This window comes from Macaca fascicularis, chromosome 2, assembly GCF_037993035.2.
Source record: "Macaca fascicularis isolate 582-1 chromosome 2, T2T-MFA8v1.1".
Classification (NCBI taxonomy): domain Eukaryota; kingdom Metazoa; phylum Chordata; class Mammalia; order Primates; family Cercopithecidae; genus Macaca; species Macaca fascicularis.
In genome coordinates, this window is record NC_088376.1 from 174,012,843 (window position 1) to 174,040,694 (window position 27,852).

General features: G+C 36.3%; 1 protein-coding gene across 1 annotated transcript in view; it reads left to right on the forward strand.

The window, feature by feature from the left end:
* Positions 1 to 27,852, forward strand: part of MORC1 (MORC family CW-type zinc finger 1) — a 149,663-nt gene that overhangs the window by 42,492 nt on the left and 79,319 nt on the right. The window contains exons 8-12 of the mRNA XM_074033711.1: positions 4,871 to 4,950; positions 5,784 to 5,854; positions 7,972 to 8,036; positions 10,351 to 10,494; positions 12,669 to 12,823. Of these exons, the coding sequence (XP_073889812.1) occupies positions 4,871 to 4,950; positions 5,784 to 5,854; positions 7,972 to 8,036; positions 10,351 to 10,494; positions 12,669 to 12,823 (515 nt within the window). The remainder of the gene's footprint in view (positions 1 to 4,870; positions 4,951 to 5,783; positions 5,855 to 7,971; positions 8,037 to 10,350; positions 10,495 to 12,668; positions 12,824 to 27,852) is intronic.

A 27,852-nucleotide genomic window follows, 5' to 3' on the forward strand; every position in this document is an offset into this window, starting at 1 on the left:
TGTTAGGTTATCATCATCATTTTAGAGATAAGGAAATGTTAAAACTAGAGAAGAACTCAAACCTTCTGGCTCTAAATTCTTTACCAATCCACATTCAATGCTTCTTCTCCTATACCACATTAGCTCTTTATAATATGTCTACATTTGTCATCTTGTCTTATTTGCATGAAAATGCAGTAGCTGTCCTGAGAGGGGCCTTGCAATCACTCCTAAAGATATTAATACTAAAATTATAGATCTCTGCATCGTACTCCCTGAGCACACACCAATGAATTTTGCAAAAGCTTTACTTTTGATTTCTAATTATACTGCCCATCATCTTTTGAAAATAAAATATTCCAATCCTGAGACTTTCCCTATAAATCAGTTCATTCATTTCCTAATAAATATCAAAGCAATGTTTCCTTTTCATGAGTCTTATTCTTCTGGGGAGCGCCAAGTGTCTCCTGGATCAATCAATATAGCCAAATTTTTCAAATTAAATTTCTCTCGGTGAGTTTGGGTAAAAAATAGTTTAAGCCCATGGAAAATGTGGATTTGTCTCTATTTTCTGAAGGAATTTTAGTAAATTGAGTGTAATCTACCTAAATTACTTATATCAAGTGATGGCTGCTTCCCATTCGAGTGTATTACAATGGAACGGACTCCCACCCAAGATGAGTGCAAATTTGTCTCTGTAGGAGTCTAGATCATGGAAGAAATTATTACTTTGGAAAAAATTTCTAGGTGATTTCTCAGGTCTCTTAAACATTTTATAAGTCTATAATTCTTGGAGTCTTAAATATTGTTTATATAATAAAGACAAATTATTATATGGTTATGTTATTTGATCTTAGGCAACAAACATTCTTCATTAACATTGCTTAACCATAGACCCATGATGCTGAAGGGAGCCCAAATGAGTTGGGATGGGTGTTACCCTGCATTCAGAGGAACCTCATGGTCCTTTTTAAGTTATTCGGTGACATTAACGCTATGTTCTGTTGTTGAATACTCTGCAACATTATGCTTCCAAAACAATTCAGTATTTAGGGATGCTTTCCATACCCTAACACCCCACCCACCCATCAGACTAGTAATTTTTGAACAGTGATTCTTTTGTATACTATGCATGTTATGTGTCCATTTTTGAATTTTTACAGTACTGAATTATTTAATCTTTTATTACAGTATGATAGTTGGAAGCAAAATTTGGATTAGCCAAACCTGGATGGGAATTTAGGTTTTATCATTTACTAGTTGTGGACCTTTGGCAATTACTTGAGTCTTACTCTTTTCTCCACTGTGAATTGAGAATTCCTCTGCCACTGAGGTTATGATGAAGACTAAAATAAAACAGTGTTTTATGTTAAACATAAAAACAGTAAGGTTTCTGAAATGTTTGTAAACCAATAGTAGTAGTTATTATACAAATGCGTAAGAGCAAGTGGATGGAATGACCACTATGTGCAAGGCTCTCTTGTAGGCATTGGACATTTTGCAAAACCAAAAAGAGAAAATTCCTGGGCTGGGCATGGTGGCTCACGCCTGTAATCCCAGCACTTTGGGAAACCAAGGCAGGTGGATCACCTGAGGTCAGGAGTTCGAGACCAGCCTGGCCAAGATTCTTAGGTGAAATCCCATCTCTGCTAAAAATACAAAAATTTAGCTGGGCATGGTGGCTTGCACCTGTAATCCCAGCTACTCTGGAGGCTGAGGCAGGAGAATCACTTGAACCCAGGAGGCAGGGGTTGCAGTGAGCTGAGATCACACCACTGCACTCCAGCCTGGAAGACTGAGTGAAACTCCGTCTCAGAAAAAAAAAGAAAAAAAAGAGAAAATTCCTGCCCTCATGGAGCTTACGTTCTAGTGGGAGAGGAAAGACAACATGTAAATTAAAATGGATGATAAAATATCAGGTAATTCTTTTTTTTTTAATTTCAACTTTTATCTTAGATACAGGAGGTGCATGTGCAGGTTTATTACATGGGTATATTGTGTGATGCTGAGGTTTGGGGTATGGATCCTGTCACCCAGCTAATGAGCATGGTACCCAATAGGGATAATTTCTACCCATACCCCCATCCCTGCCTCCCTCCTCCCCCGTCTTGTATTCCCCAGTGTCTGTTGTTCCCATGTTTATGTCCATGTGTGCTCAGTGTTTAGCTCCCACTTATAAATGAGATTATGAGGTACTTGTTTTACTGTTTCTGTGTTAATTCACTTAAGATTATGGTCTCCACTGCATTTATGTCACTGCAAAGGACATGATTTTATTCTTTTTTTATGGCTGTGTAGTATGCTATAGTGTATATGTACCACTTTAAAAAAAATCCAGTCCAACATTGATGGGCACCTAGATTGATTCCATGTCTTTGCCATTGTGAATAATGTGGCAATAAACATATGAGTGTGTGTGTCTTTTGGGGCAAGTTGGTTCCTCTTAACAAAGGTCCATTGCATAGGTCCACCTGAGTATTTTCATGACATAATGGTTGACTTCTATCACAGTGAGCAATTCAAGAGAACAAAGTAGAATTTGCAGCCTTTTAGAACCCATCTTCAAAAGTGACAGACCATCACTTTTGCCATGCCACAGGTCAGCCTAGATTTAGTGTTGCAGTGGGGACACCACACATAGGCATTAATACCAGGAGGAAAAAAAACACAGGAGACATCTTGGATGGTGGGTAGCACAGTGAGTTATGCAATAATTTTGTGGGAAGATGGTTCCAGAAGGAGGGGACAGTAAGTGCAAAGACAGCAATCAAAGGCTAGTCTAGCTAGAACACAGAAAACAGATTGAAGTAGATTGGGCAGATCAGGTAAGGCCTGAAGCAACATGACACGAAGAGGTGGCTGTATTGAGAATGGAATAACTTGAGCAGAGGAGTGGCATTACTTGATCTACGTTTTTAAAAGATTATTCTAGCTGTTGAGTAGAGAACTGATTTCATGGAACAAGAAGAAAGGAGGGAAGTTGAGGTAGGATGGATACTATTACTGTATTCTAGGAGAGAAATGAGCTTGAGCTCAGGTGGTAATGGTGGAAGGGATGAAAAGTGTCTGGATTACAGATGTGTTGTGAAGATAGAGCCAACAGGTCTTGCCAATGAGTTGGATATGGGGTGGAGAGAAATTGAGGAGTCCAGAAGGCCTTCTAAATTTTTATCCTGAACAAAATCTTGGGAATGATAGGGGAAGTGCAAATGTAGAGGTTAGGAGGAATGGTGGATGGACTTCTCTTCATATCATAGTGGACATACTAAATTTGGGAGGTCTATTGGACATCCACATCTCTACCTATCAATATTATATGAACCAGAAAATTATTGATCCTGCCTAATTACATGTTGTAAAGAATAATTAAGGATTAGAATTATTTTCACAATATGATTAAACCAGGTAAACTCTTATAACTTAAAAGAAAGAATTATGATTGAATACTACAATGTAGTTATGATTTACAACTGGGGGCTAATTTTTTTCTGTATTAATAAAAGTTCAGAACTGTAGTTTTCTTTACTTGAAGTCTGTTTTTTTCAACTTAAATTTTAAAATACTGTATTTGATATTGGCCAGAGTATTTTGAACAAATGTTTTAAGTGTGAAAATTAAAGTCAATGAAAGTTTAAATTTCTGCAAGTTGTTCTGATCAAACCAGTCACCCAAAATGCTGTATTATGTTCCATACTTATTCAGCACAAAGCATTGAAAGGTACTTAGTGTTTCTTCATATTTTTATTTCTCTTGATGGAGAAGGGTTCTATTTTCCTCATAAAAGTAGTAAAATTAATAAATATTTATACAATACAGAATTAGATATGGGGGAAAAATCAAATAACTAAAAGCCCTTTTTACCACTTGTCATTCATTCTGTGCTATAGCAATCTGTAATGTTCCCCAAAGGAGAACCTCTGTTAGAAGTTTAATAAATATCTTTCCAGATTGTTTTCTACACAGTTATATATATGTGCACTTGCATGCATGCACATACAGGTTTTTTTAAACATAAAATTATGTACAACTTGTTATTTTCTCTTACAGTTACATCTTGGAGACTTTGTCATTGTTAAATATATTGCATAGCACTATGATTTATTTAACTGTTTTCTTATTGATGTACATTTAGAGTTTACAGAGCTTCAAGCATTCTCAAACCAAATATTATTCTAGAATTTTTCTCTCTATGATGATTTAAACCAATGTTTTAAAGCCCAGTTTGGGGAATTTTCTGTAACAGATGCACATACTTTCAACTGTATTCAGAGAACCTCAGGTTCTGTAGAGCTTTTCTCACCTATGCTTTGTTCTCTTTGAATTTATGGATATATACGTGTATATATTTTTTCCTTTATTGTTCTAGAGCATCTTTGCGATCACTAAAACAATGGACCTTGAAAACAGGTCTCTCAATCAATAAAGTAGAAAATGTGCTTTTGGTAATTTAAAATGATACATGAATGTGTGTTTCTGAGCATCGCAGTTAGAGATAATTGTTTTGGGACTAGGATAAGTAGTTTATCCGGTGTTGATGATAATCTGAGTAAGAGGGCTATGCATATTACCCAGAAACTTTGATAAGGGAACAACTTCATAAAATTTTTTAAAGAAAATTATCCTATTTTAGATGTCTAAGTGAACATTTGTGTGGGCAGATTTTCTTATCGCTCTCATGAAGTCTCCTTACAAAAGCAACATTTTTAAGTAGTGAAAGGCAAGGAATTTCGCTTAGGTATAAAGTTTGCTAATTTACTAGCTGGATGCAACTCACTCGATGAATCTTTCTTAATAATTATGTATCTCTGGAGCATATAGTCTTACTAAAGAATATTGTCTTATGTACTTTAAAATGATAGTCTGACTTGATTATGTTCTTTTTTCTTTTCAGAAAGTATCTTTATGTCACATCTTCTTTTAAAGGAGCATTTAAAAATGAAGTTAAAAAGGCAGAAGAAGCAGTAAAGATTGGTATGCGATTACCTGTAGCCTACATCATTGTTGTTCAGTCATTCAGCAAATCTTAATTGTGCACTTATTCTGAGACATACATTGCTCTAGGCATTGTAGGAGCTACTACAATTAATTAATTGTAGTTTCTGTCTCTGTGGAACTTCAAAACACATTCTTTTCATCTCTGAGTTTGTTTACTCATGATATTATTTATTATTGTAAGTATAATCCTGAACACACTTCCAACTAGATTGATATTTGTTAGAAACCTTGTTTGTCTGTCTGGACATGGTGGTTGAACCTATAATTCAAGCACTTTGGGAGGACAAGGTGGGAGAATCACTTGAGGCCAAGAGTTCAAGACCAGCCTGGGCAACATAGTGAGACTGTGTCTCTATTTTCAAAAATAAAATAAACTAAGAAACCCTGCTTGTCATAACTGTGTTAGGTCATTTTAGATCCCTGCACTGCCTCCACTTTCAGAAGGATGTTCTACATATTCCCTCCTCCTACTGCAGGAACAAAGCTCTCTTCCCCAGTATCTGGGAGTGAGTAGTCGCTCTACATCTATATTTTGTGGATTTTGACGCATTTTCTGTCAGCTAAAAACTCATTTATGACTTATGAATTTATATTTGTATATTTTTGTCCAATAAATTGTCGTACCTAAATGAAAGCCCAATAGAAGGAAGATTTAAAATGTGTAAAAGTTATAAGAGGAACATAGGGTTTTCTGAGATCATGGTCTGTATGCCATTTTTCACTGGTCATGCTATATGTATGGAAAATACTCACTTAAAATTGCTTGAAATAATTTTGCTGTATTATAACTATTTGGCTTCTACTTCCAGCTGAATTCATATTGAAAGAAGCACAAATCAAAGTAAACCAGTGTGACAGAACCTCTTTATCTTCTGCCAAGGTACGACATGTAAAGAGAGTAGTCTTATTAAATGGCAAATTGTGTCATTTGCTTTTTCCTGTGCATAGTTGTCTCTTATCATCTACTTCCTAAACTTTTAAGCACAGATAAGCTCAGCAGATTAAGTTGATTTTAACTCAGGTCAACAGAATAGATGAGTGCAGAGAAAGGAGAGGAAACTCAGCAAGTGGGGGCAAGGCTGAGGCAGAGACAAAAGATGAACAGAACATGGGGTGAATTTGAAATGGGGAAGAGCATCACAAGCAATTTCTTTAAAATAGAAAGGAAAGTAACAGGAGAAAGGGAAAAAATAATGAAAAGCCAGCAGAAGAAAAAACTAGCCTATCAAGTCTCCTTGAAAATATCTATTCAAATTATAGCTCCCTGTGGACCTAAATAAATGGGGAAAGCAAGGAAAGGTCTAATAAGCAATCCTTCTTGCTAGTGCCAGGAATTATATGCTGTAATTATGAATATTAATAACAATGCTTCCAGCTTACAAAGCTCTTTTATTATGAGTTGCTCCACACAGTTCATAAACATTCTTTGTAATTCTTACAATATGCCCATGAGTAAGATAAGTTAAAAAGAACTATTGTTATTAATTATAATGCATTGCAACTAAGAGAAATAGAATATTGCTGCAAGACATGTATTGTAAGTTTGCTAACTCTTACCAAAAATATGGTGTGAAGCTTTAAACGATGGTGAATCATTAAGCAACATATTTATTTGCTTATATGCAAAGGGATAAGTAGGAATATGGAGGTAAAATGCCTTACTTCACCTTCTCTTCATCCTCTTCTACAGACTGAATGTATGAATCCTTTCAGTGATTTTGCCATTTAACTTTCCAGGACCAAGGCTGTGTCTGATAAAGATCTTTCATATCTAAGGTCTTGAGTAAGGGATGACATCAAAGAGTAGTTCGTGCTAATGCCCCAAAGCTAATTCTGTCCATGGATTGCCCCAATTTCTCTTAGTTTTTTCTTTTCATTTTTAAAATTAAAGGTAAACCTATCTTATTGTTATTGATTATTGATTTTTAATAGTTTAAGCTTTTTAAAATTTTGTTTTTAAGAAATCATTTCCCTTTGCTTTATATGTTTGAGAGTCCAGAGAAAGACTAATGGGTCAGGACCTTGCTTCCTTTTTGCCTCCTTCTGTTTCTTCTCCCTGCCTCTGCTCTGTGCTCTGAGGGCACTGCCAGGCAGGGGAGGGAAGTCCTTGACCAATTTGCTTTGTTGATCTGATGCAGTCCAGTTTCTTTAAGGCAGAGAAGAGAGCAAATCAGAATGACCTGAACTTTTGATCTCTTAAATTCTTCTGGGCAGATGAATTTTAAATGGAATACTTGCCAACCATTTTCCACTTTCTTTTACTTGAAATTCAGTGAAAATAGTGTTCATTCAGTGGCGTACCATACATCAAAAGAGATACCCACCTTTCACCTCAGGAGGATGAAGCATGTTAAGAGGCTATTCTGATGCCTGAGAACAACAATCATGAATTATTCCTCTTCTGCTTGGTCAGAGGGAGCGTACCAGATTTAGAGTAGTGAATGAGTTGGTATATCAAATCAAAAGTGTTAATAAGAAAGATAACTGGGCATGGGGTATCCTATAAAGGGAAAGTTTGAGAAATATTAGAGGTATCCAGAATTCAATATGAAGGAGATATTTTCTGCTGGCTACTAACCAAATTTCTCAATTATCTTTTTGTTTCCTGCAAAAACACTTAGTGGTCACATAATTGAGCATTTATTGTTCTCACAAACAAAAGTCAGAACCTGGGTACACTAAATAACTCACCCAAGTTTTCATGTAGTTTTTGTCAAAGACTTTGTGCCCTTATGGAGAATAAAGTTTCTTTCTCTAAAAGGCAGAGAGGATATCTGAATATATACAAAAAGAGAATAGTGGGTTAGGATTTGGTTTATATTCTAAGGTGTTGGAACTGAATAATTTATCAAGCATTGAGAATCTACAAAGGTAGAATTGCATTAGGTAATGTGAGCTATTGTTACCCTTGAAACATTTGAATAATAGGATAATATCAACTTGCTTTTTGTTAATTCAGTGGCATAATGTTCTCTCCTAACCAATGCACTTCTCCAGGATGTATTACAGAGAGCTTTGGAAGATGTAGAAGCAAAGCAAAAGAATCTTAAAGAGAAACAAAGGTGAGACATAAGGTTTTTTGTTTGCAGGAATCCTCTGTACTGTGTTAAAACAAATTCTGGTTTCTAAATAGGTAGATTTAGTGGTTATTGTGACAATTTTTTTTTCAGCTTGTGACATCTTATAATCTGAAATTTAATATAGTCAAGGTCCCAAAACCAAGATAAGCAATGTAAAATATTGATAAAGTATATATTTACATGTACACGTGTGTGTCTACATAATGTTAAAACTTCCAAAAAAAGTGAAAAATTAGTTCATTATTTAATTGTTTGGGCTAGATGAAGATGTCTGGATGAGGGAGTGAACTGCCCGGAGGATCAGCTGATAACTCACTTTGCCTCTGTGTCATTTGCCATTTTAAATTCTAGAGAATTGGTTCCAGTTTCTTCCCTTTGTCTAGTTGCTTAAAATTTAAGATAGGAAGTAATGTTTCACGTGAATGTATTGCTTATATATCGCTAAAATATAAATAGCAAGGATATGTTAACAAAACCAGATATTTACATTTGTAAGATTAACTTGCTGTCCAACTCAAATGCTAAACAAGTTAAACTGAAAATAATCACTGCTGCCCACATAAGATCGGACTTTGAAAGCTGTGATACCTTTGTGAAACTATTTTTAAGGGAAGTATGATTAGTTCTTAACATTATTTTTTGTGAACCATGCACTGACCATAACTTTCCAACCATAACTTTCCTCCATAACTTTCCTCAAAACTTAAATTTTAAATGTCACTTTTGCATTTATCAAAATAAATAAATGTGAAATGTTACTTATGCATTTACCAGAAAAATTTAAATAAATGTCATAGATATGTAATTTAAAAATGAAGCCCTAAGGCTTTAGAAATAAAAACCTTCTTGAAACAAGTTCACTGTATGAGGTAGTTCATACAGTGAAGTGTTTGAAAACTGACCAATCAATACTTTATTAATAATAATGCCAGTTGCAATGAACTTGTTTTAATGGTCAAATGCTGGGTTTTTTAATCGAAGAATATCAGTATATCATTTAATATTATAGAGTGACTGTGTCATACACTGTAATACCGTATTTAGGTATCCCTTATACAGTCAGTACTTTTGTTGAATAGTTGGGATCTCATTACTGAGTAGTGATTTTTGAGAAAAAGTTTGATTCCTATATGTTTAACCTTAGATATACGTGCGTTTAATAAATATATAGTATATTAACTCATATCTTATGTTCTATATATATCATATCCACATGGAAGGACTGGTAGAACTTTATAATTGTTCTTTAATGATAGATGCATTTAATTAGTCCAGTAAGTATATTATGTCAAATGTAATAGCACATGGTCATAAAACAAAAGACCAAGTTTGTGGAGAGAGGGGAGCTACAGGATGAGCGCAGGAGAATTACTTTTGTTGTCATCCTTGATTGGGTAAAGAAAATAACAATTGTTATGTACTTAATCTGTTCCAGGCTTATATTTAACATTATTTCTTTTAGTTCTTATAACATCACAAGTGGCTAGGCAGGTATTAGTCCCATTTTTCAAATGAGACAGAAAGTTTAAGAGGCACAACCATGGTCACATGGTTATTACAAAGACAGGCTTGTATCTGAAACCAAGTCTGCCTCTCACATCCAGGCATTTTCGTAGCTTCTAGCAGCCTCTGATATTACAGATGTTTATATCACAACTCCTTACCATAACTGTTTTTATCACATTGTGGTATTTCTCAATTTCTATTTTATACTTTTAATGGAAAACTCACACAAAACATAATATAGAAGGTCAGTCAGAAAAACAGGAGCTCATATCTGTTGCCCTTGTAAACTTGCTTTATGATAATAACTTATTTACCTTGTATTTTGGAAAAGGTTAAGAGGAAGCCAGAGAATATCTTTTGGTGCATTCCAGTCTGTGTGGGATATCTGGAGACTTGAGAAGATGCTGAAATTTAGAAATCACACCTACTGTTAGAAATACCTAAAATTTAAAATAGCCAAGTCATCATTTTGTAAAAAATGCTGCAATGAACTTATAAGACCGGTTAATATTTCACAACTCTTTCAGCATTTTCTAGTTCTTGTCAATTTAAATTGGCAGACGTGTTTTTGAATCAGTAAATGCCTTTGTTTGACTGGCATAGTTACTGGCGTCATGTTTATGCAGAATACGTGGCTATACAGAGACATCCGAGTGTGCCTACCAGATTTTGCCAAACATTTGGATATATACCTTTGACGTTAACCTTCTAGTTTAATTATTAGCAGTTTCATAAACTATATATGTTTATTTAATAAACAACTTTTTAAACTTTCTAAATCTAACTCTAGAGAATTAAAGAAAGCCAGAACACTCTCCCTGTTCTATGGCGTGAACGTGGAAAACCGAAGCCAAGCTGGAATGTTCATTTACAGCAACAACCGTTTGATCAAAATGCATGAAAAAGTGGGCTCACAGTTGAAACTGAAGTCCTTGTAAGTATGTTTTTGCTTTCAGAGGTACAAGCAGAGAGAGGGAGGTTACAGTAAGATGCTGTCTGTAGAGTGAGATGAGTGACTAATCACAATGGGAGCAAGTGTCATAGTCTCTGTTCACCCTTCCTGTCGATATGCAGGCATTAATCTGCCTCATTTATAATATCGGTGAATCTGCATGCATGCTCTAAGGAAAAATCACACTTTGGGAAATTTTTTTCTATGCATTGATTGAGCAGCTTGATGTGGGGCCATTCCTTGTGCCACCTCTTTGGCTTAAATTTTTAATGCTTTACCAATTTAAAAATAATACAAGCATATTAAATAACTTTTAGAAGAGGAAGGAAAGAAAACTCCATAGTCTTGTAAAGCAACCCTATTAACATTTTGTGCAGCCCCTACATGTATGAGTTCATGCCAGTTACCTGCATGATCATATGTTACTGAAACTCTCTAGCCTATTTGGATTTTAGAGTAATACATTCTCATGCTTTCCCAATGGTCTGAAACTTCTCAAGCTGCTTTCATCAATGATGTAGAGTCCTGAAGAGACATGCAGAAAAGGACAGGATTAGACATGATAATCATGACCAGTAGAAAGGGTCGGGGAACATTTACTATCTTGCTTCTTCACTGTCAAGGAATTAGCAATTCATTCATTGTTTATTTAATAAGCACCTATAGTGCAGCGTTGTATGCCAGGCACTATACTAAGCTCTGCTGATAAATGGCCCGTTTGCTAAGGATGTATAATCCAGTGAAAGGGACAAGCATATAAATGCATATTTTTATATTGTGTGAAAATAACAAGAATTATCTTATAAAACCTAGATTCGTTGGATTTCTTGCTTAAATCCCAGTGCACTCAGAATAGAACTGCTTGCCGTGGGCTTCCAGTTATCTGGCCTCTGACTGGCTGTGGGACCTCACCCCCTACTAATACCCTACCCTCTCTGCATTTCCTGTTCCTCAGACCTCCTAAGCTCATTTCTGCATTGAGACCTTGGGACATGCCATTCCTCGGCCTTGAACCTTCTGTCCTCAGATGTTCTTACTGCGGGCCCTAACATGCCATTCAGCCATGAGCCTGAAGTATTTTCCACAGGAAGGTCTTCCTTGATTGTCTAATTAAAACTGGTCCCTTCCCTTCCCCCTACCTGTCACTCTTCACATATCACAGCACCTGCATTATGTTACTCACCCCACTTATCACCATCTGAAATGATCTTGTATACTTATCTGTTTTTTAACTTCATGCCTGCCACCCTTCTGTAAAAGAGAAACTTCAAAGCCAGGGGGAACCTATACTTCTGGTTCTCACCATATTCTTAGTTCCTGGAACAGGACTAGGTGCTGAGCTTGAATGAATGAATGAATATTATGTTAGAGGTGAGCATCCAGTGCAAAAAGAGCATTTAGGAGGGGCAGTGAAGCAAACTGGGGAGGTCAATTTAGGCCTTCTAGAAGAATGAAGCCCAAATTTAGACTTAGAGAATGAATAGTGAAAGGAAAGTAAGGAGGAAGAGTGAAGTGGTAGCAAAACACGATAGGCAGGGACCCCAAATTGTGAGGCTTTGACACATGTGCCATACAAAAGGCAGTGGGGAGCCCTAAAGGCTTAGACAATTGTATGCTCTTTCCCAAAACAAGTTATGTCACCAAGCAGATTTACAGTGAGATACTCATTACCCTCTGGGATAAGCCAACTCTGTGATTCCTTCATGGAATTCACTGAGCACCCCAAGGACCTTTGCAATGAAGAGGAGAAATCCAATCTGATAGGTGAAATGCAGAGAAAGAAAGTAGTTCTCTGGCCACTGTCATTTAGAAGATTATGCCAGTTTATTGCAGTAAGGCACCATGGTTTTTAATGTCAAAAAGCCTTGCCTTCCCAGCCACCCTCACTCTCCATGTAAGGTGATAGGTTTGTAAAACGAGTCATATTAACTCAGTAACATTGTGCTAAAGTGATTTTTTTATTATGGTACCAAACATGTTGGGATCCCCACAGATTTATGATAACGTCATTAGATAACTTGTTAAGCTTTGACATGGTCCAGACCAACAGAATCAATTTATTATTGGAAAAAAAAATGATTTCAAATGACCAGAATATATTTGATTTTTTTCTTTAGCCAAATTTTCAAAATTTAAATATGCATATATTTTCTCAGACTTGGTGCAGGCGTGGTTGGAATTGTTAATATACCCTTGGAGGTCATGGAGCCATCCCATAATAAACAGGAATTTCTCAATGTCCAAGAGTATAATCATCTACTAAAAGTCATGGGACAGTACTTGGTCCAGTACTGTAAGGACACCGGCATCAGTGAGTATTCAATAGTCATAGTAGGAGATACTTACAGAGGTATTACTTTCTGTGCTTTCTTTAAGCTGACATGATTATCTGAATTCAGATTACCAGCAACTGAAAACTCTGAAAGGGAGCTCCTGCTTTAAAAACAGGAGTGAGAAGGGAGCCCATTTCAGAATCTTTCCCAAACTATTGTGAAAAACAAAGCAGCAGATTAGAAATTGCAAGGGAATGGCAATCAGAGAACAGAGTGAGGTGGCAGCTGACCATGGAGGAAGGAAACAGAAGATAGCTCCAAATAGACTGAGAAACACTGCTCTGGGTGAGAGAGCACATAGTCCCGTGGAGACCTTAGTAGCTCGTATAATGTTATGTCATACCATAGAGTAAAAACTACTGACCCTGGGTAACTGTAGATATGTTAAACTTTTTTTTTTTTTTCTCTGAGATGGAGTCTTGTTCTGTCGCCCAGGCTGGAGTGCAGTGTTGCAATCTCAGCTCACTGCAATCTCTGCCTCCCTGGTTCAAGTAATTCTCTGCCTCAGCCTCCCAAGTGGCTGGAATTACAGGCACCTGCCACCACGCCCGGCTAATTTTTGTATTTTTGGTAGAGACAGGGTTTCACCATGTTGGCCAGGCTGGTCTTGAACTCCTGTCCTCGTGATCCACCCGCCTCAGCCTCCCAAAGTGCTGGGATTACAGGCCTGAGCCACCACGCCCAGACAGATATGTTAAACTTTGTTTTGTATAGTTAAAAATTCTTGAGTATGTTAATTCCAGGAAGATTTCAATTAAAAATTTCTAAAATAAATAGATCTGGAAACTTAAAAAGATAAACTTTAGTTATCTGAAAAAGGTGATTTATTTAGATCACCTCACTCCCCAGAGACATCTGAACAATGAGATGGTGTGCTGTGCATTAATTAAACTTCTTTTTGTTTTTCAACATATATTTTGGAATCAAGGTGTACATGTGCAAGATCATTACAGAGGTATATTGTGTGATGCTGAGGTTTGGGATGTGACTAAACTTGTCACCCTGGTATTGAGCATAGTACCCAATAGGTAGTTTTTCAGCCCTTGTCTGCCTTTCTCTCCCCTTTTATATTCCTCAGTGTCTATTATTCCCATCTTTATGTTCATGTTTACCCAATGTTTAGCTCCCACTTATAAGTGAGAACACGTGGTATTTGGTTTTCTTTGTCTGCATTAGTTTGCTTAGGATAATGGCCTCTAGCTGCATCCATGTTGCTGCAGAGGACGCAATTTCATTCTTTTTTATGGCTGTGTAGTATTCCATGGTATGTGTGTGCCACATTTTCTTTATCCAGTCCACTGTTGATGGACACCTGGGTTGATTCCGTGTCTTTGCTATTGGAAATAACACTGTAATGAACATACGTGTGGATGCGTGTGTCCTTTTGGTAGAACAACTGATTTTCCTTTGAGTATATACCCAGTAGTAGGATTGCTGGGTTGAATGGTAGTTGAAATCGTAGTTTTTAAAGAAATCTCCAAACTGCTTTCCATAGGGGCTAGACGAATTTACATTCCCACCAACAGTGTGTAAGTATCCCTGTCTCTCCACAGCCTGGCCAACATTTTTTTTTTTTTTTTTTACTTTTTAACAAAATCCATTCTTACAGGTGTGAGATGATATCTCATTGTGGTTTTGATTTGCATTTCTCTGGTGATTTGTGATGTGGACCATTTTTTTTCATGTTTGTTGGCTGCATGTATGTCTTCTTCTGAGAAGTATTTGTATTCTTTGCTCACTTTTTCATGGGGTTGTCTTTTGCCTGCTAATTTCTTTAAGTTCCTTATCGATTCTGGGTACTAGACCTTTGTCAGAGGAATGGTTTGTGAATATTTTCTGCCACTCTATAGGTTGTCTGTAAATAAACTTACTTTTAATTTATGCAGGCATAGGGCTCCATTTATGTCAAGAAATAGGATATCATGTATTCAGTGATTTGGATGAAGTATGTATAATTCATGTACATTAAAAATATGTCTGTACCCTTCAGTCAACTTAAAATCTTCACTTGAAGTTGTAATTTTAGAATATTTTCTTTTCATTTGTATCCATCCAGCTGTACCTAAAGCTTTCTCACCATCAAAACAGGGAAAAGTGTAGGAACTCAGTGGGAAATTATGAAAGGGGGAATGAGATTGAGGGGACAGATTTCCTGCCGAATCTGGGTTTTCATGTCATGGTCTAAAACATACTCAGAGTGTGTTCTGTGCACCATTATTATCAACATCACCTGGAGTTTGTTAGAAATGCAGAATCCCAGGCCCCACCTGAGACCCACTGAATTAAAATCTGCATTTTTACAAGATCTCCCAGTGATTTATATTCACAATCAAATTTGAGAAGCACTGCTCTGAAGAGTATACCTATGTAATTTTTCCTGGGATAGGCATATCTTTTTTCACGTGTATTTTTTTGTTTTTCAGAGACATGTCTGAAGTTATGCTAAACATGAGAATGATTACATTGTTTGGCAGGGTTTGCTTAAAGCTGTAGAAAACGTGTAAAGGTATAAATATCAACATAAACATAGTGAGGTTTAAGTCAAACATCTACTCTCTGGTCATTAACTGCTACTATGACATGGTACAAAAGGAAAACATTAAGCATTTGAAAATCATGAACCTCCCCATATTCCTCTTGTCTTCGCTGTAATCCCTTCCTTGTCTTCATCCTTAGAAGAAGGAATTAAGTCTTCAGAAAGAGGTAGGCATTAGATTTAAAGGTCGTAAAAGTTATTTCCATCTATGTCACACTTGAGAGAGTCATACTCAGTCCTCTTTGTGGGTGGAGCTCTTTTGAAGCCCCTTTGCTTGGTATGTGGATTCCCTCCCAACAGTTGTACTCCCCGGTACAGGGTATCATTTACTAGCCCCCACTGCTTACCTAATTCCCTGTCCTTATCTAATTGTTTCTCAATCTTCTACCTAATTGCTTCTATCTACCTGTTTCTTAACCTTTTCAACAGATGTAGTAGGGTTTAAAATAAATATATTTGTATTTTTATTATTATTGGTTGATAACATATTGTTTTCACAATTCCATAATTATCTATGAATTGATAGAGGGCTAGAGGATACTGTCACAAAAGATGTTCTCTAGAAGGAAGATAGAGACTAGAGGAAGGATAGCAGGCATGTGTATTTGTTCATATGTTTCACTTCATCCTCAAACTTCATTATCAAACTAAATCAAGTAATCAAAGTCAGAATTGGTAGTTTCACTAATTTGTAAGGAGATTGACCTTCAAGGTCTTTGCTTATTAACTCCCACAGGAATAACCAAAATTACGTAATATTTGACTATCTGAAAACCAGTATTATAGGGCATATATTTTAATGAAAAGTATTTAGGTAGGTTTTTTTTTGCCTTGTGAGTAAAAGATGCAGTCTTTATATTTGCTGAAAGTCTGATGTGTTTTTAGGGAAAACTGGGTCCTTGTAAAAATCGAATCGGCAAAAAGAGAAGTGGAGAGGTAATGACTTTGTGTCATTTATCAAATCTACATTTACTTTCAGCTCAGCTGATGCTAAGAATCTCAGAAATATTTTCCTCGTTTCTAAGTCTGACCTCACCTCACTGTCTGCCACTATGTTTTCTGAAGCTTTATACATCCTTATAATAAAATGGAAATATTAATCATCAGCTTTGGGGAGTAGGGAGAGAAGGAGAAATAAAAAGTGGGGAGAAACATTAAATGAAATTTGGGTTTGAACAGAAGCAATTATGAAAAATGTATTACTAAACTTTTCCAAAATGGATCAGAATTGAGCTGATGTTTTGCAGAAGAATTCAAATCATAGTTCTTCAGTTGGCAAAGAGGGTAAAATTCATTTAGCCCAGTCACTTTTAATCCCCTCACTCTCGCTGCCATTTTAAGCCTGAATGCGGGCCACCTGTGAAAGGAAAACTGCTCCCTCTCGAGGCAGCCCATGAATTTGCACGACACTATTAAAAAATACATAGATCTTCATATTAAATCCAAATCCATGTCTCATGGGTTCTTTCATTCTACTATGCTAGGCACCCGTGTTCTAGGACCAGCAAATCATACATGGTCTGTCTTCTCTGAGAACTACAGTCTAGGGTGGTGCTATGGTCTGAATGTTTGTGTCTCCCCTACAAATTCAAATATTGAAAATCTGACCCCCAGGATGATGGTATTGGGACTTTAGCGGGGTGTTGAGGTCATGAGAGCAGAGCCTTCATGACTTGCATTAGTGTATTTATAAAGGAAGTCCAAGAGAGACCCCTCATCCCCTTCTCCATGCGATGTTCAAGTGAGAGACAGCCATCTAAGAACCAGGAAGCAAGCCCTCACCAGACTCAGAATCTGGCAGTGCCTTGATCTTGGACTTCCCAGTCTCCAGAACTGAGAAATAAGGGTGTTATTTATAAGCCACTTAGTCTATAGTATTCTATTATAAGCAACCGAATTTACGTAAGACACAGGCTAACACGATTTGATAATTAGAAATAGGATTAGTGCCCAACAGAGAAGAATGAAAACTGCAGAAGCCAGTGGCTAGGAGCCCTCAGTCTGTAGGCCAGGGAAGGCCTCCCCGAGGAAGTGATATTTCCTAAGGGATGGGAAGGGGTTAGCTGGGTTTACTGAGTTCTTCCTGTTTGGGGCCAAGGAGGGGAGGCCTAAAGCTTTTCTAAATGGCAGGCCTCCAAGTATTTGAAGACAAGATTATATCTGTCTTCAGTCTTTGTTTAATCTTGACTAATGTTTCCAAGTTCAAGAATAACAATTATTCTTCATTTGACATGGTATTAAATATATTTACCATCCTAGCATTATATTTTAAAGTGTATTACCTAGAAACAAAATATGCCAGATGAAACCTGAACAGCCTTGACTGAAATGGAATCCTCATCTTTCTTTCGAGTTGTTGGAATCTTACTGGTACACCTAATAATATGTGAACTCTCAGTAAACACATTATTGACCCTCAGTGTCCTCATTACCAGTTAAAGTTTTTAACAAAAATATTAATATGTGTCCTTGTAAAGCCATACCTCTCTTTTCTTATTTTTTCCAGTAAGTGGTTTTGAGCCCTAGTGTAAAATCATACATTTATCCCTAGTAAAGTTTGTCACCTTATTAGGCCTCATTCTCTCAGGTTGTAATGACCTTTTTTTTGGAATCTAATGCTAACTTCTAACTAATGTGTTATATTCCCAGATTTATGTAAAGTCTGGCTAGTATTTTCTGTATGACTTCACGTAAACCCAGTTGCGTAGGACAGGAAAATCAGACACCCTGACCCTCTGCCAGTGATCTCCACTGAGATAAAAGTGGGTACCTTGGGACATGTTTTCCTGATTGTGCTATCGCCTAACCCCTGTCAATTCCCCAGTTTGTGCATAATTTTGAAAGTGAGAAATAATATTTGTTACATGAATATTTTCTTTAAAACATAGACAATGCTGTAGTGCCTGGATATAGCTAGTTGCTCACCACAGAATTTTGTTTTCCATATGATGCAATTTAGTCTCTAAGATCTCAGAAAGGGACTACCAGGAAAATGAATATAACAACTTTGCTAAGGATACACATCGAGTGAGGAGGCAAATATTAAAAGGTGAGAATATGAGACAAGTTTATTTGAAGATGTAGTCTCAGAAACAGTTCATATCTTTTTAATTCAGTTTTTGAAGTTAAGGATTTTATGTATGCATCCTGTTTTATTTAAAAATATTATCAACATATTTTATGTTATTTTAAAATTTATTATGGTGTTATGGGCTGAATTGTATTCCTTTCAGATTCATAAGTTGAAGCCCTAGCTCGCAGTAGCTCAGGCTGTATTTGGAGATAGGGCCTTTAAAGAAATAGTTAAGCTAAAATAGAGTTGTTAGGGTGGGCCCTAATGCAGTCTGACTAGTGTCCTCATAAGAAGAGGAAATTGAGACACAAAGGGACATACCAGGGATAGGTGCACACAAATCAAAAAATGTGTGAGGACACAGGGAGAAGGTGACCATCTGTAAGCAAAGTAGGGAAGCCTCAGAAGAAACCAAGCCTGCCAATACCTTGATCTTGGACTTCCAGCCTCCAGAATAGTGAGAAAATAAATAAACTTCTGTTGTATAAGCCACTCAGTCTGTGGTATTTTGTTATGGCAGCCCTAGCAAACTAATACATATGGGAGATTTCAAAATTAGAATTAAAGAGAATTTTATAATGAAACTCTGTAAACCCATCAACCAGCCTCAGTGATCAACTTGTAGGTGAACTGGTTTCATCTGTAGCCCAACTATTCCCTGACAACTGGATTATGAAGGCAGTCCCAGACCCTGTATAATTACATCCATAAGTATTTTAGCATTTATTCTAAAAGTAAGTACTGTTTAAAAATCATAGTACACATATCATTACCTAAAAGTTACTACCTTCTTAATATAATAAAATATCCAGTCTGTTGTTCATATTTCTAATTATCTCCTGTCATAAACTGCAAGATTCTTTCCCTATCACTCTCTCACACTCTCTCCCTCTTCCACTCCCCTCCTTTCTGTTCTTCCTGAAGTTTATTTGTAAGAAAACCAGATTGGTGGTCTTATAGTTATCACACAGTCTAGATTTTGCTCACTGCATTACTAGGAGTAGTTCAACAGGTTCTTCCATTCTGTTCATTTTTATTTAAATTGGTAGACTAGCAGTTTGCCCATTCAGATGTGTCTTTTTTGTCAAGATGTTTCATAGGTGGTAGTGTGCTCTTCCGCTGGGAGGCTGATTGTCTCTCTTTTAATGATATTAGCAATTAGTGATCAATGCTCAGATTCCTTAGGAGTTCAAAAAATTATATTCTAATATATTTTCTTCATCAGCTCTAATACTTCTATAAGGAAAAACTGTCTTTCATCTACTACTTGGTTACCCATGTTGGTATTTTTACTGTTTAACAGAAGCAACTGAACTCTATACTGCTAAAAAATTGCTTTGGATAAAAGCTTGATGTGAAAAGAATAAGAGACAATTAAAAGATTAAAATATGATATAGACATTTTGCCTAATTGATTTACATGACATAAATATATACTGTTTAAAATCATTACTTCATGTCTGCTCCCAGCAAATAAAAAGATGGTTCAAGGGTTCATCAAATTGACTGTTGGAAAAAAAAACCACATTCTTAGATTTAATTCATTTACATTGCTTTCAGCTGGTGATTGAAATTATTACCATTGACAGCACTTATGCTTCCTTTTCTTTCTGACTGTACCTGTATTATCATGATAATGACATTTTTTACAGCTACAATGAAGTTTTTTGCTAAAATATCTCCAAGGATCTCACCCATATTGCAAATAAAATACTAAAAAGCCTAAGACCCTTATTCTTACTGGAATTCAATGAAATTTGATTCTTATAGTTTGATTTTCCCTGCCATACCTAAAAGAAGACCTCAAAACTCTCCTCATCAGCCTGCTTAAGAAGAGTAAGTTATATTGAATGACTCTGAATTTAAAACCGCAGTCAGAAACCGAATGTACAATATGAGGACTGTAGGTAATACAGTTGTACTGTATATGGGAGTTTACGGGTTGGTAAACAGTTCACTTCCCTGTAATAAAGCAGCTCACAATCCATCTTTGAAGTAACATGCTGAGACTCATCTTTTAAACGTGCACATGTAAACCCTTTGCATTATGGCTTTCAACACAATGGTAAGGAATGTCTTTGAAAATCATGTTTTAAACACTTGCTTACGAAGTTCACAGTTTGCTAAATGGTTCATTTCATTCTAATAAAGCAGCTCACAATGCATCTTTGAAGTAAAAAAAGGTACTGTATATGGGACTTACACTAAGTGAGTAGGTTTTAGCTGCTCTTGCCACAAAAACAAGAAAAATGGGTAACTATGTGAGATGGATATATTAACTTATTTCACTGTAGTAACCCTTTTACTATCTGTATGTATCCTATAACACATGTTGTATACTTTAAATACACACAATAAAGTTTATTTAAAAATATTCCTCTAATCCATGAAAAATGAAATAATGTAGCCAGAATTAAGCATACATTGTATTAATAAAAATCAAATATGGATCTTTAGGCTTTTAGGAACATTAGGTTAGTCAGTAAGCTTCACGTACATCTTGAGTAAGGAGAGTTCTGGTAGAAAGGTAGTCTAACTCAGGTATTGGGGAGACATACAGAGCTGACTAGGCAATTGCCCATGATAACACAGAATTCCTTAGGAATACACTTTAGATTTGATTTTTATGCCTAGCTTTGATTTCCACATTTTAGAGGGAAACTGAAATGTATCCAAAGGAGAGCAGTGACAATGACTAAGTAAAAATATAACCTAAAAAAAGGTCAAATTTATTTCTTCCTGAAGAAAGAACCAGAAGAAACATAATTTTCCCCAGTGTTGTTTTTTAAGATTTGCCATAATGAGGCCTCTAGCCGTCTCCCTTCTGCTCTCCATGCACAGAATCATGTGGTTCCCAATCGGGAGCCAAAATGCCCTAGGGGATCTCAGAGTATACCAGGGAGTCCACGAATTCCTGAGCCTACCAATAATTGTCTAAGATGGCGTTATGCCTCATACATCTAGATGCTATAGATTTTCAAATGTATAGAGATGTAGTTGTGGGTAGTAAAATATAAAATTACTCAAAGTGTTATTCATAATTTGTTTATTTTTTGTCATATATTTTCTTAGGTTGAGGGTGTGGGTTCTAAAAGTTTCTTGCAGCATGTGGAGATCCTCACACTTGAGAAGGTGGGTAACCAGTGATACGGTACTAGAGAAAATGATGCTACTTGGCCTTCTTAAATGAGGAAGTTGACATTTGGAGTGAATTGGACCAGCTGCAGACTACTGGAATTTTGCAGGGGAGCGTACTGTGCTTAAAGTAGAGTAGAGAAGTGAAAGTGTTCTGATAGCAGCTGCCACATAACTTTTGCCACTGACTGGACTCATAACATGAGACTAGCACAACCACACGCCACCATACCCAAGAGCCAAGAGAAAGGGAAGAAGGACTGTAGCATCTTCACCACCACTGAATATATCTTGCCTTGCTTTTTTTCACTTCAAGTAGACCACTTTGGGAAGTGAAAAACAAACAGGGATAGCAAATAGGCCTCAATTATGTTGGGGCTCTCTCATTACCCTTGCACCACACACTAAGTCATCATGGCAATTCTTCCTGATAAGCAGCAGTTGGCCTAATGGTTCTTCTCAAGAGTGTATCAGGCATCATTACCAACTGACTGGAGTTGACATTATCCATTGAAACCAGTTTGCCATCCCTAATCCAGAGCTTTCATTAAGAACAAAGATGATAAGCGATCCCACCTTGGACCAGATTAGGACGAGTCTGATGCCTGGCTGTTACCTTAGCTTTAAATGAGAGGGGTAATGACAAACAGGACGGTATTCAACAGAGGAGGAAGAGATTTACCAGTTCCCTGAGAAAAGGTATGAAATTTCTGTCTCAGGAGATCTTTGGAATATAATCATCTATTTAGATACAGAACCACCTGAAAGCAGGAACTGATTTAACATTCTCCAGGTATACCATTTTTTTCTGGTGCTTTGAGTTTATAAACTGTTTCAGGCCTCCTTATTTTGATGGAGACCATCAAAGCTTTGCTGTGGTAGTTTACTATTGAATTTGATTGCGTCTCTCCTAGGCTAATTGATTCCCTGGATGTCATTGTACGTTCTATGAACAGATACAGAACTGACATCTAAGAGGATGTTGTATTTGTCTCTCTCTCTCTCTCTTTTTTTTTTTTTTTTTTTGAGACAGAATCTCACTCTGTTGCCTAGGCTTGAGTGCAGTGGCACAATCTCGGCTCACTGCAATCTCCACCTCCTGGGTTCAAGCAATTCTCCTGCCTCAGCCTCCCAAGTAGCTGGGATTACAGATGCCCGCCACCACACCTGGCTAATTTTTTGTGTTTTAGTAAAGATGGAGTTTCACCATGTTGGTCAGGCTGGTCTTGAACTCCTGACCTTGAATGATCTGCCCACCTCAGCCTCCCAAAGTGCTGGAATTACAGGCATGAGCCACCTTGCCCCACACATTCCTCTTATTTTTAAGAGGCAAAATATGTGTCAACTGCTCTTGTAGTTACTGGTTTTTGACAAATTTTTAGTAAGTAATTGCAGCATTTCCCTTTTTTTTTTTTCCTAGACAGAGTCTCGCTCTGTCGCCCAGGCTGGTGTGCACTGGCGTGATCCCAGCTCACTGCAAGCTCCGCCTCCCGGGTTCACGCCATTCTCCTGCCTCAGCCTCCCGAGTAGCTGGGACTACAGGCGCCCACCACCATGTCCGGCTAATTTTTTGTATTTTTAGTAGAGATGGAGTTTCACCGTGTTAGCCAGGATGGTCTCAATCTCCTGACCTCGTGATCCGCCAGCCTCGGCCTCCCAAAGTGCTGGAATTACAAGTATTTCCCTTTTTTTTTTTCCCGAGGTGCTTGGTTTAAAGAGGCTTCTGAAAAATTCATTACATTAATTTAAACATTAGGAAGCTACTGAATAAAGTATTCCATACATAGCCGGCAGTAAATTAACCTTTCAGTTTTTTTCTCACAGATACTTCTTCTAGAAATTGAGACTTTAATTCTGTGTGCATTAATCCCAGATTATCCTATTAAGTTAATGAGCTAATAGGTTCTTCATACAAAAGTCTTAAGATATGTACTCTTTTATAATTTTGAAAATTAGCTGTGCTTTCAGTCATCTACTCTTTTGTAGTAGTAAACTGAATTCTTTAATCAACCTATCGTGAGCATGTTAAAATAATATATAATTTTGGAGTTAATAAATTTGGGGTTATCTGCATGGCTCTTTTCATAGGTGGATAGAAATATTTTGGTTAATGTTTTTTGGAAGAGACATTATTCCACTTTCATTTTATTTCAGACAACATATTAATGAGGCATTTTGTCAAGAATAGCAGCAACATTGGTTGAGGACTTGTTAGGTGCAGGATGCTGAACTACATGTTGAAGACATGCAGGATTACAAAGCACGCTTCCTCCTCTGGAAAAGTGCCGTGCTCATGGACAAGTAACTTTTAAAGAGAGGAAAAATACATGACAACAGCAAACTTAAATTTCTGCAGGGCTCTTTAGTGGTTTTTTTTTTTTTTTTTTCCATTGTGATTAAATACATATAACATGAAATTTACCATCTTAACCACTTTTAAGTGTACAGTTCAGTAACATTAAAGACATTTAAATGCTGTACAACTGTCACCACCATCCATCTCTAAAACTCTTTTCATCTTGCACAACTAAAACGCTATAAGCATGAAACAATAGCTCCCAATTCCCTGCTTTTCCATCCTCTGACAACCACCCTTCTACTTTCTGTCTCTATGATTTTGACTACTCTAAGTACCTCATGTAAGTGGAACAATAAAGTATTTATCCTTTTGTGACTGGCTTATTTCACTTAGCACAATGTCCTCAAAGTTCATCCATGTTATAGCATATGTTAAATTGCCTTCAGTTTTAAGGGTGAATAATACTCTGTTATACATACACACACACACACACCCCACATTTTGCTTATCCATTCATCTGTGGATAGCCACTTGAGTTGCTTCCATGTTTTAGCTATTGTGAATAATGTTACTATGAAAATGGGTATACACATTTCTCTTCAAGGCCCTGTGTTTTTTAAAAGCAATTTTCAAGTACATATTGTTATTAATTATAGTCACAATGATGTGCAATAGATCTTTTGAACTTATTTATCCTGCCTAACTGAAATTGTGTATCCTTTTACCAACATCTCCCCTTCCCTCTCCCCCAGCCTCTGGTAACCATCATTCTACTCTGTGCTTCTATGAGTTTGGCTTTCTAAGATTCCACATATAAATGAAATATTCAGTATTTGTCTTTCAGTGCCTGGCTTATTTCACTTAACATAATGTTTGCCAGGTTCATTTATGGTTTTGCAAATGACATTTCCTCCTTTTAAAAGGCTAAATAGTATTCCATTGTATAGGTACCACGTGTTCTGAAACCCTTCATCTATTGATGGACACTTAGATTGATCCCATATCTTAGCTATTTACAAATAGTGCTGCAGTGAATATGGGTGTGCAGATATCTCTTTAACACACTGATTTCATTTCCCCTGGATAAATATACAAAAGAGGACATGCTGGATCATATGGTAGTTCTATTTTTAATTTTTGAAGGAAACTCCATATTATTTTTCATAATGGCTACACTAATTCATATTCTTGCCACCAGTGTGTTAGGGTTTGTTTCTATCCACATCCTTGCCAACACTTACCTTTCACGTCTTTGGTAATAGTCATTCTAACAGGTATGAGGTGATATCTCCCTGTGATTTTAATTTGTATTTCCCTGGTGCTTAGTCATGTTGAGCATTTAAAAAATACATACATCTTGGCCACTTACATGTCTTCTTTGGAAAATTGAGACCCTGCTTTAAGTTCTTTTTGTATATACCCAGCAGTGGAATTTCCAGATCACATGGTAATTCTATTTTTAATTTTTTTGAGGAACTACCATATTCTTTTCCACAGTGGCCACACCATTTTACTTCCCACCAACAGTGCACAGGGGTTCCAATTTCTCCACATCTTCACCAACACTTGTTATTTTGTGGGTTATTTTTTTGATGGTAGCTATCCTAATGAGCATAAAGTGGTATCTCATTGTAGTTTTGATTTACATTTCCCTAATGATTAGTGATTTGGGGTATCATTTCTTGTACTTACTGTCCATTTATATATTTTCCTTGGAGAAATGTCCGTTCAAGGTCTTTGATTTTTTTTTAGTTGGATTATTTTCGTTGTTGTTGCTGAGTTTGAGGAGTTCCCTCTCTATTTTGGCTACCAGTCATCAGATATATGTTTTCCCATTATATTTCTTCATTCTGTGGGTTGCCATTTGTCTATTTTTTCTTTTGTTGCTTGTGTCTTTGGTATCATATATTTTACAAAGTGTTGCCAAATCTAATGGTGCTTTTTGTTTTTTAAGAGTTTTCTAGTTTAAGATCTTACATTTAGGTTGTGGATTCATTTTGAGTTAATTTTTGCAAATGGTGTTATGTAAGAGTCCAGTTTTATCTTTCCCGTGTAGATACCCAATTTTCTCCATACCATTTGTTTATAAGACTGTCTGTTCTCCATTGAATGGTTGTGAAACCCTTGTCAAAAATAATTTGAACATATTTGATTATGTGAGAGTTTGTTTTTCTGGACTGTCTATCCATTGGTCTTTATGTCAGTGCCAACTCTTTAGATTTCTGTAGCTTTAGTGAGTTTTGGAGTTAGGAAGTGTGAGTTCTCCAGATTTATTACTCTTTTTTGGGATTGTTTTGGGTATTTAGGATCTTTCTTTATTTCATGTGAATTTTAGGATTGGTTTTTCTATTTCCACAAAAAAAGGTCTTTGGAATTTTCATAAGGATTGGATTAAATCTGTAGGTTGCTTTGGGTAGTAATGACATCTTAACAGTGTTAAGTTGAACTCCCAGTCCATAACCATGAGATGTCTTTCCATTTATTTATGTCTTTTTAAATTTCTTTAAGAAATGTTTTACAGTTTTCACTATAAAAGTTTTTCATCTCCTTGATTAAGTTAATTCCTCAGTTGTCTTTTTGATAGTATTGTAAATGGAATTGTCTTCTAATTTTTCCTTTTGGGTTGGTCATTGTTAGTGTATAGAAACAAAACTGATCTCTGTGTGTTGACTTTGTGTCCTACTTTGTTTAATTTTTTATTAGTTCTAACAGTTTTTAAAAATTGCATGGAATATTTAGGGTATTCTACATATAAGATTATATCAGCTGTGTACAGAGATAATTCTACTTCTTCCTTTCCAGTCTGGATGCCTTGTATTCTTTTTCTTGCCTAATCACTGTGGCTAGGACTTCCAGTACTATTTTGAATGGAAGTGGTGAGAATGGGCATCTTTGCCTTGTCCCTTCTTAGAGAAAACAGGTTCAGTCTTTTACCATTGAGTACAATATTCTTTGTGGATATTGCACATATGGCTTTTATTATGTTGAAGTAGTTTCCTTCTGTCCTAATTTGTTGAGTGTTTTTATCATGAAAGGATGTTGAATTATATCATATGCCCTCTCTACATCAATTGAGATGATCATGCAGTTTTTTCCTTCATTCTCTTAATGTGATCTATTACATGAATTTTTGTATATTGAACATGAATAAATTCCACTTGGTCATGATGTATAGTCTTTTGAATATGCTTCGTAATTCAGTTTGTTAATATTTTGTTATGAACTTTTGCATAATTGTCAAAAGGAATATTGGTCTGTAGTTTTCTTTTATAGGAGTGTCAAAGAGATAGGATAATGCCAGCTTTATAGAATGAGTTAAGGAGGAATGTTTCCTCCTTTTCAACTTTTAAAAAAAGTTTGAGAAAGATTGATGTTGGTTCTTCTTTAAATGGTTGGTAGCAGTCACTGAAGAAGTCATCAGTTCCAGGACTTTTCTTTGTTGGGATATTTGTTATTACTGATTCAATCTGCTTACTAGTTGTAGACCTATTCAGATTTTTTGTTTCTTCATGGTTTAGTCTTGGTAGGTATTGCGTTTCTAGAAATTTGTCCATTTCATCTAAGTTATCCAATTTGTTGTTGTATAATTGCTCATAGTACTCTCTTATAATCATTTTTATTCCTGTAGAATTAATAGTAATGTCCCCACTGTCATTTTTGATTTTAGTAATTTGGACCTTCTCTCTTTCTGTCTTAGTTCATCTAGCTAAAGGTTTGTCACTTTGTTTCTCTTTTTGAAGAACTGACTTTTGATTTTGTTGATTTTCTGTATTATTTTTCTATTCTCTATTTCATTTATCTCTGCTCTAACCTTTATGCCCTTTTTCCTACTGGCTTTGGGTTTAGTTTGTTCTTCTTTTTCTAGTTCTTTAAGTTGTAAGTTAGGTTTTTGATTTGAGGTATTTCTTGTTTTTTAAATATAAATATTTGTAAAAGCTATACATTTTCCTCATTGCCCTGTTTT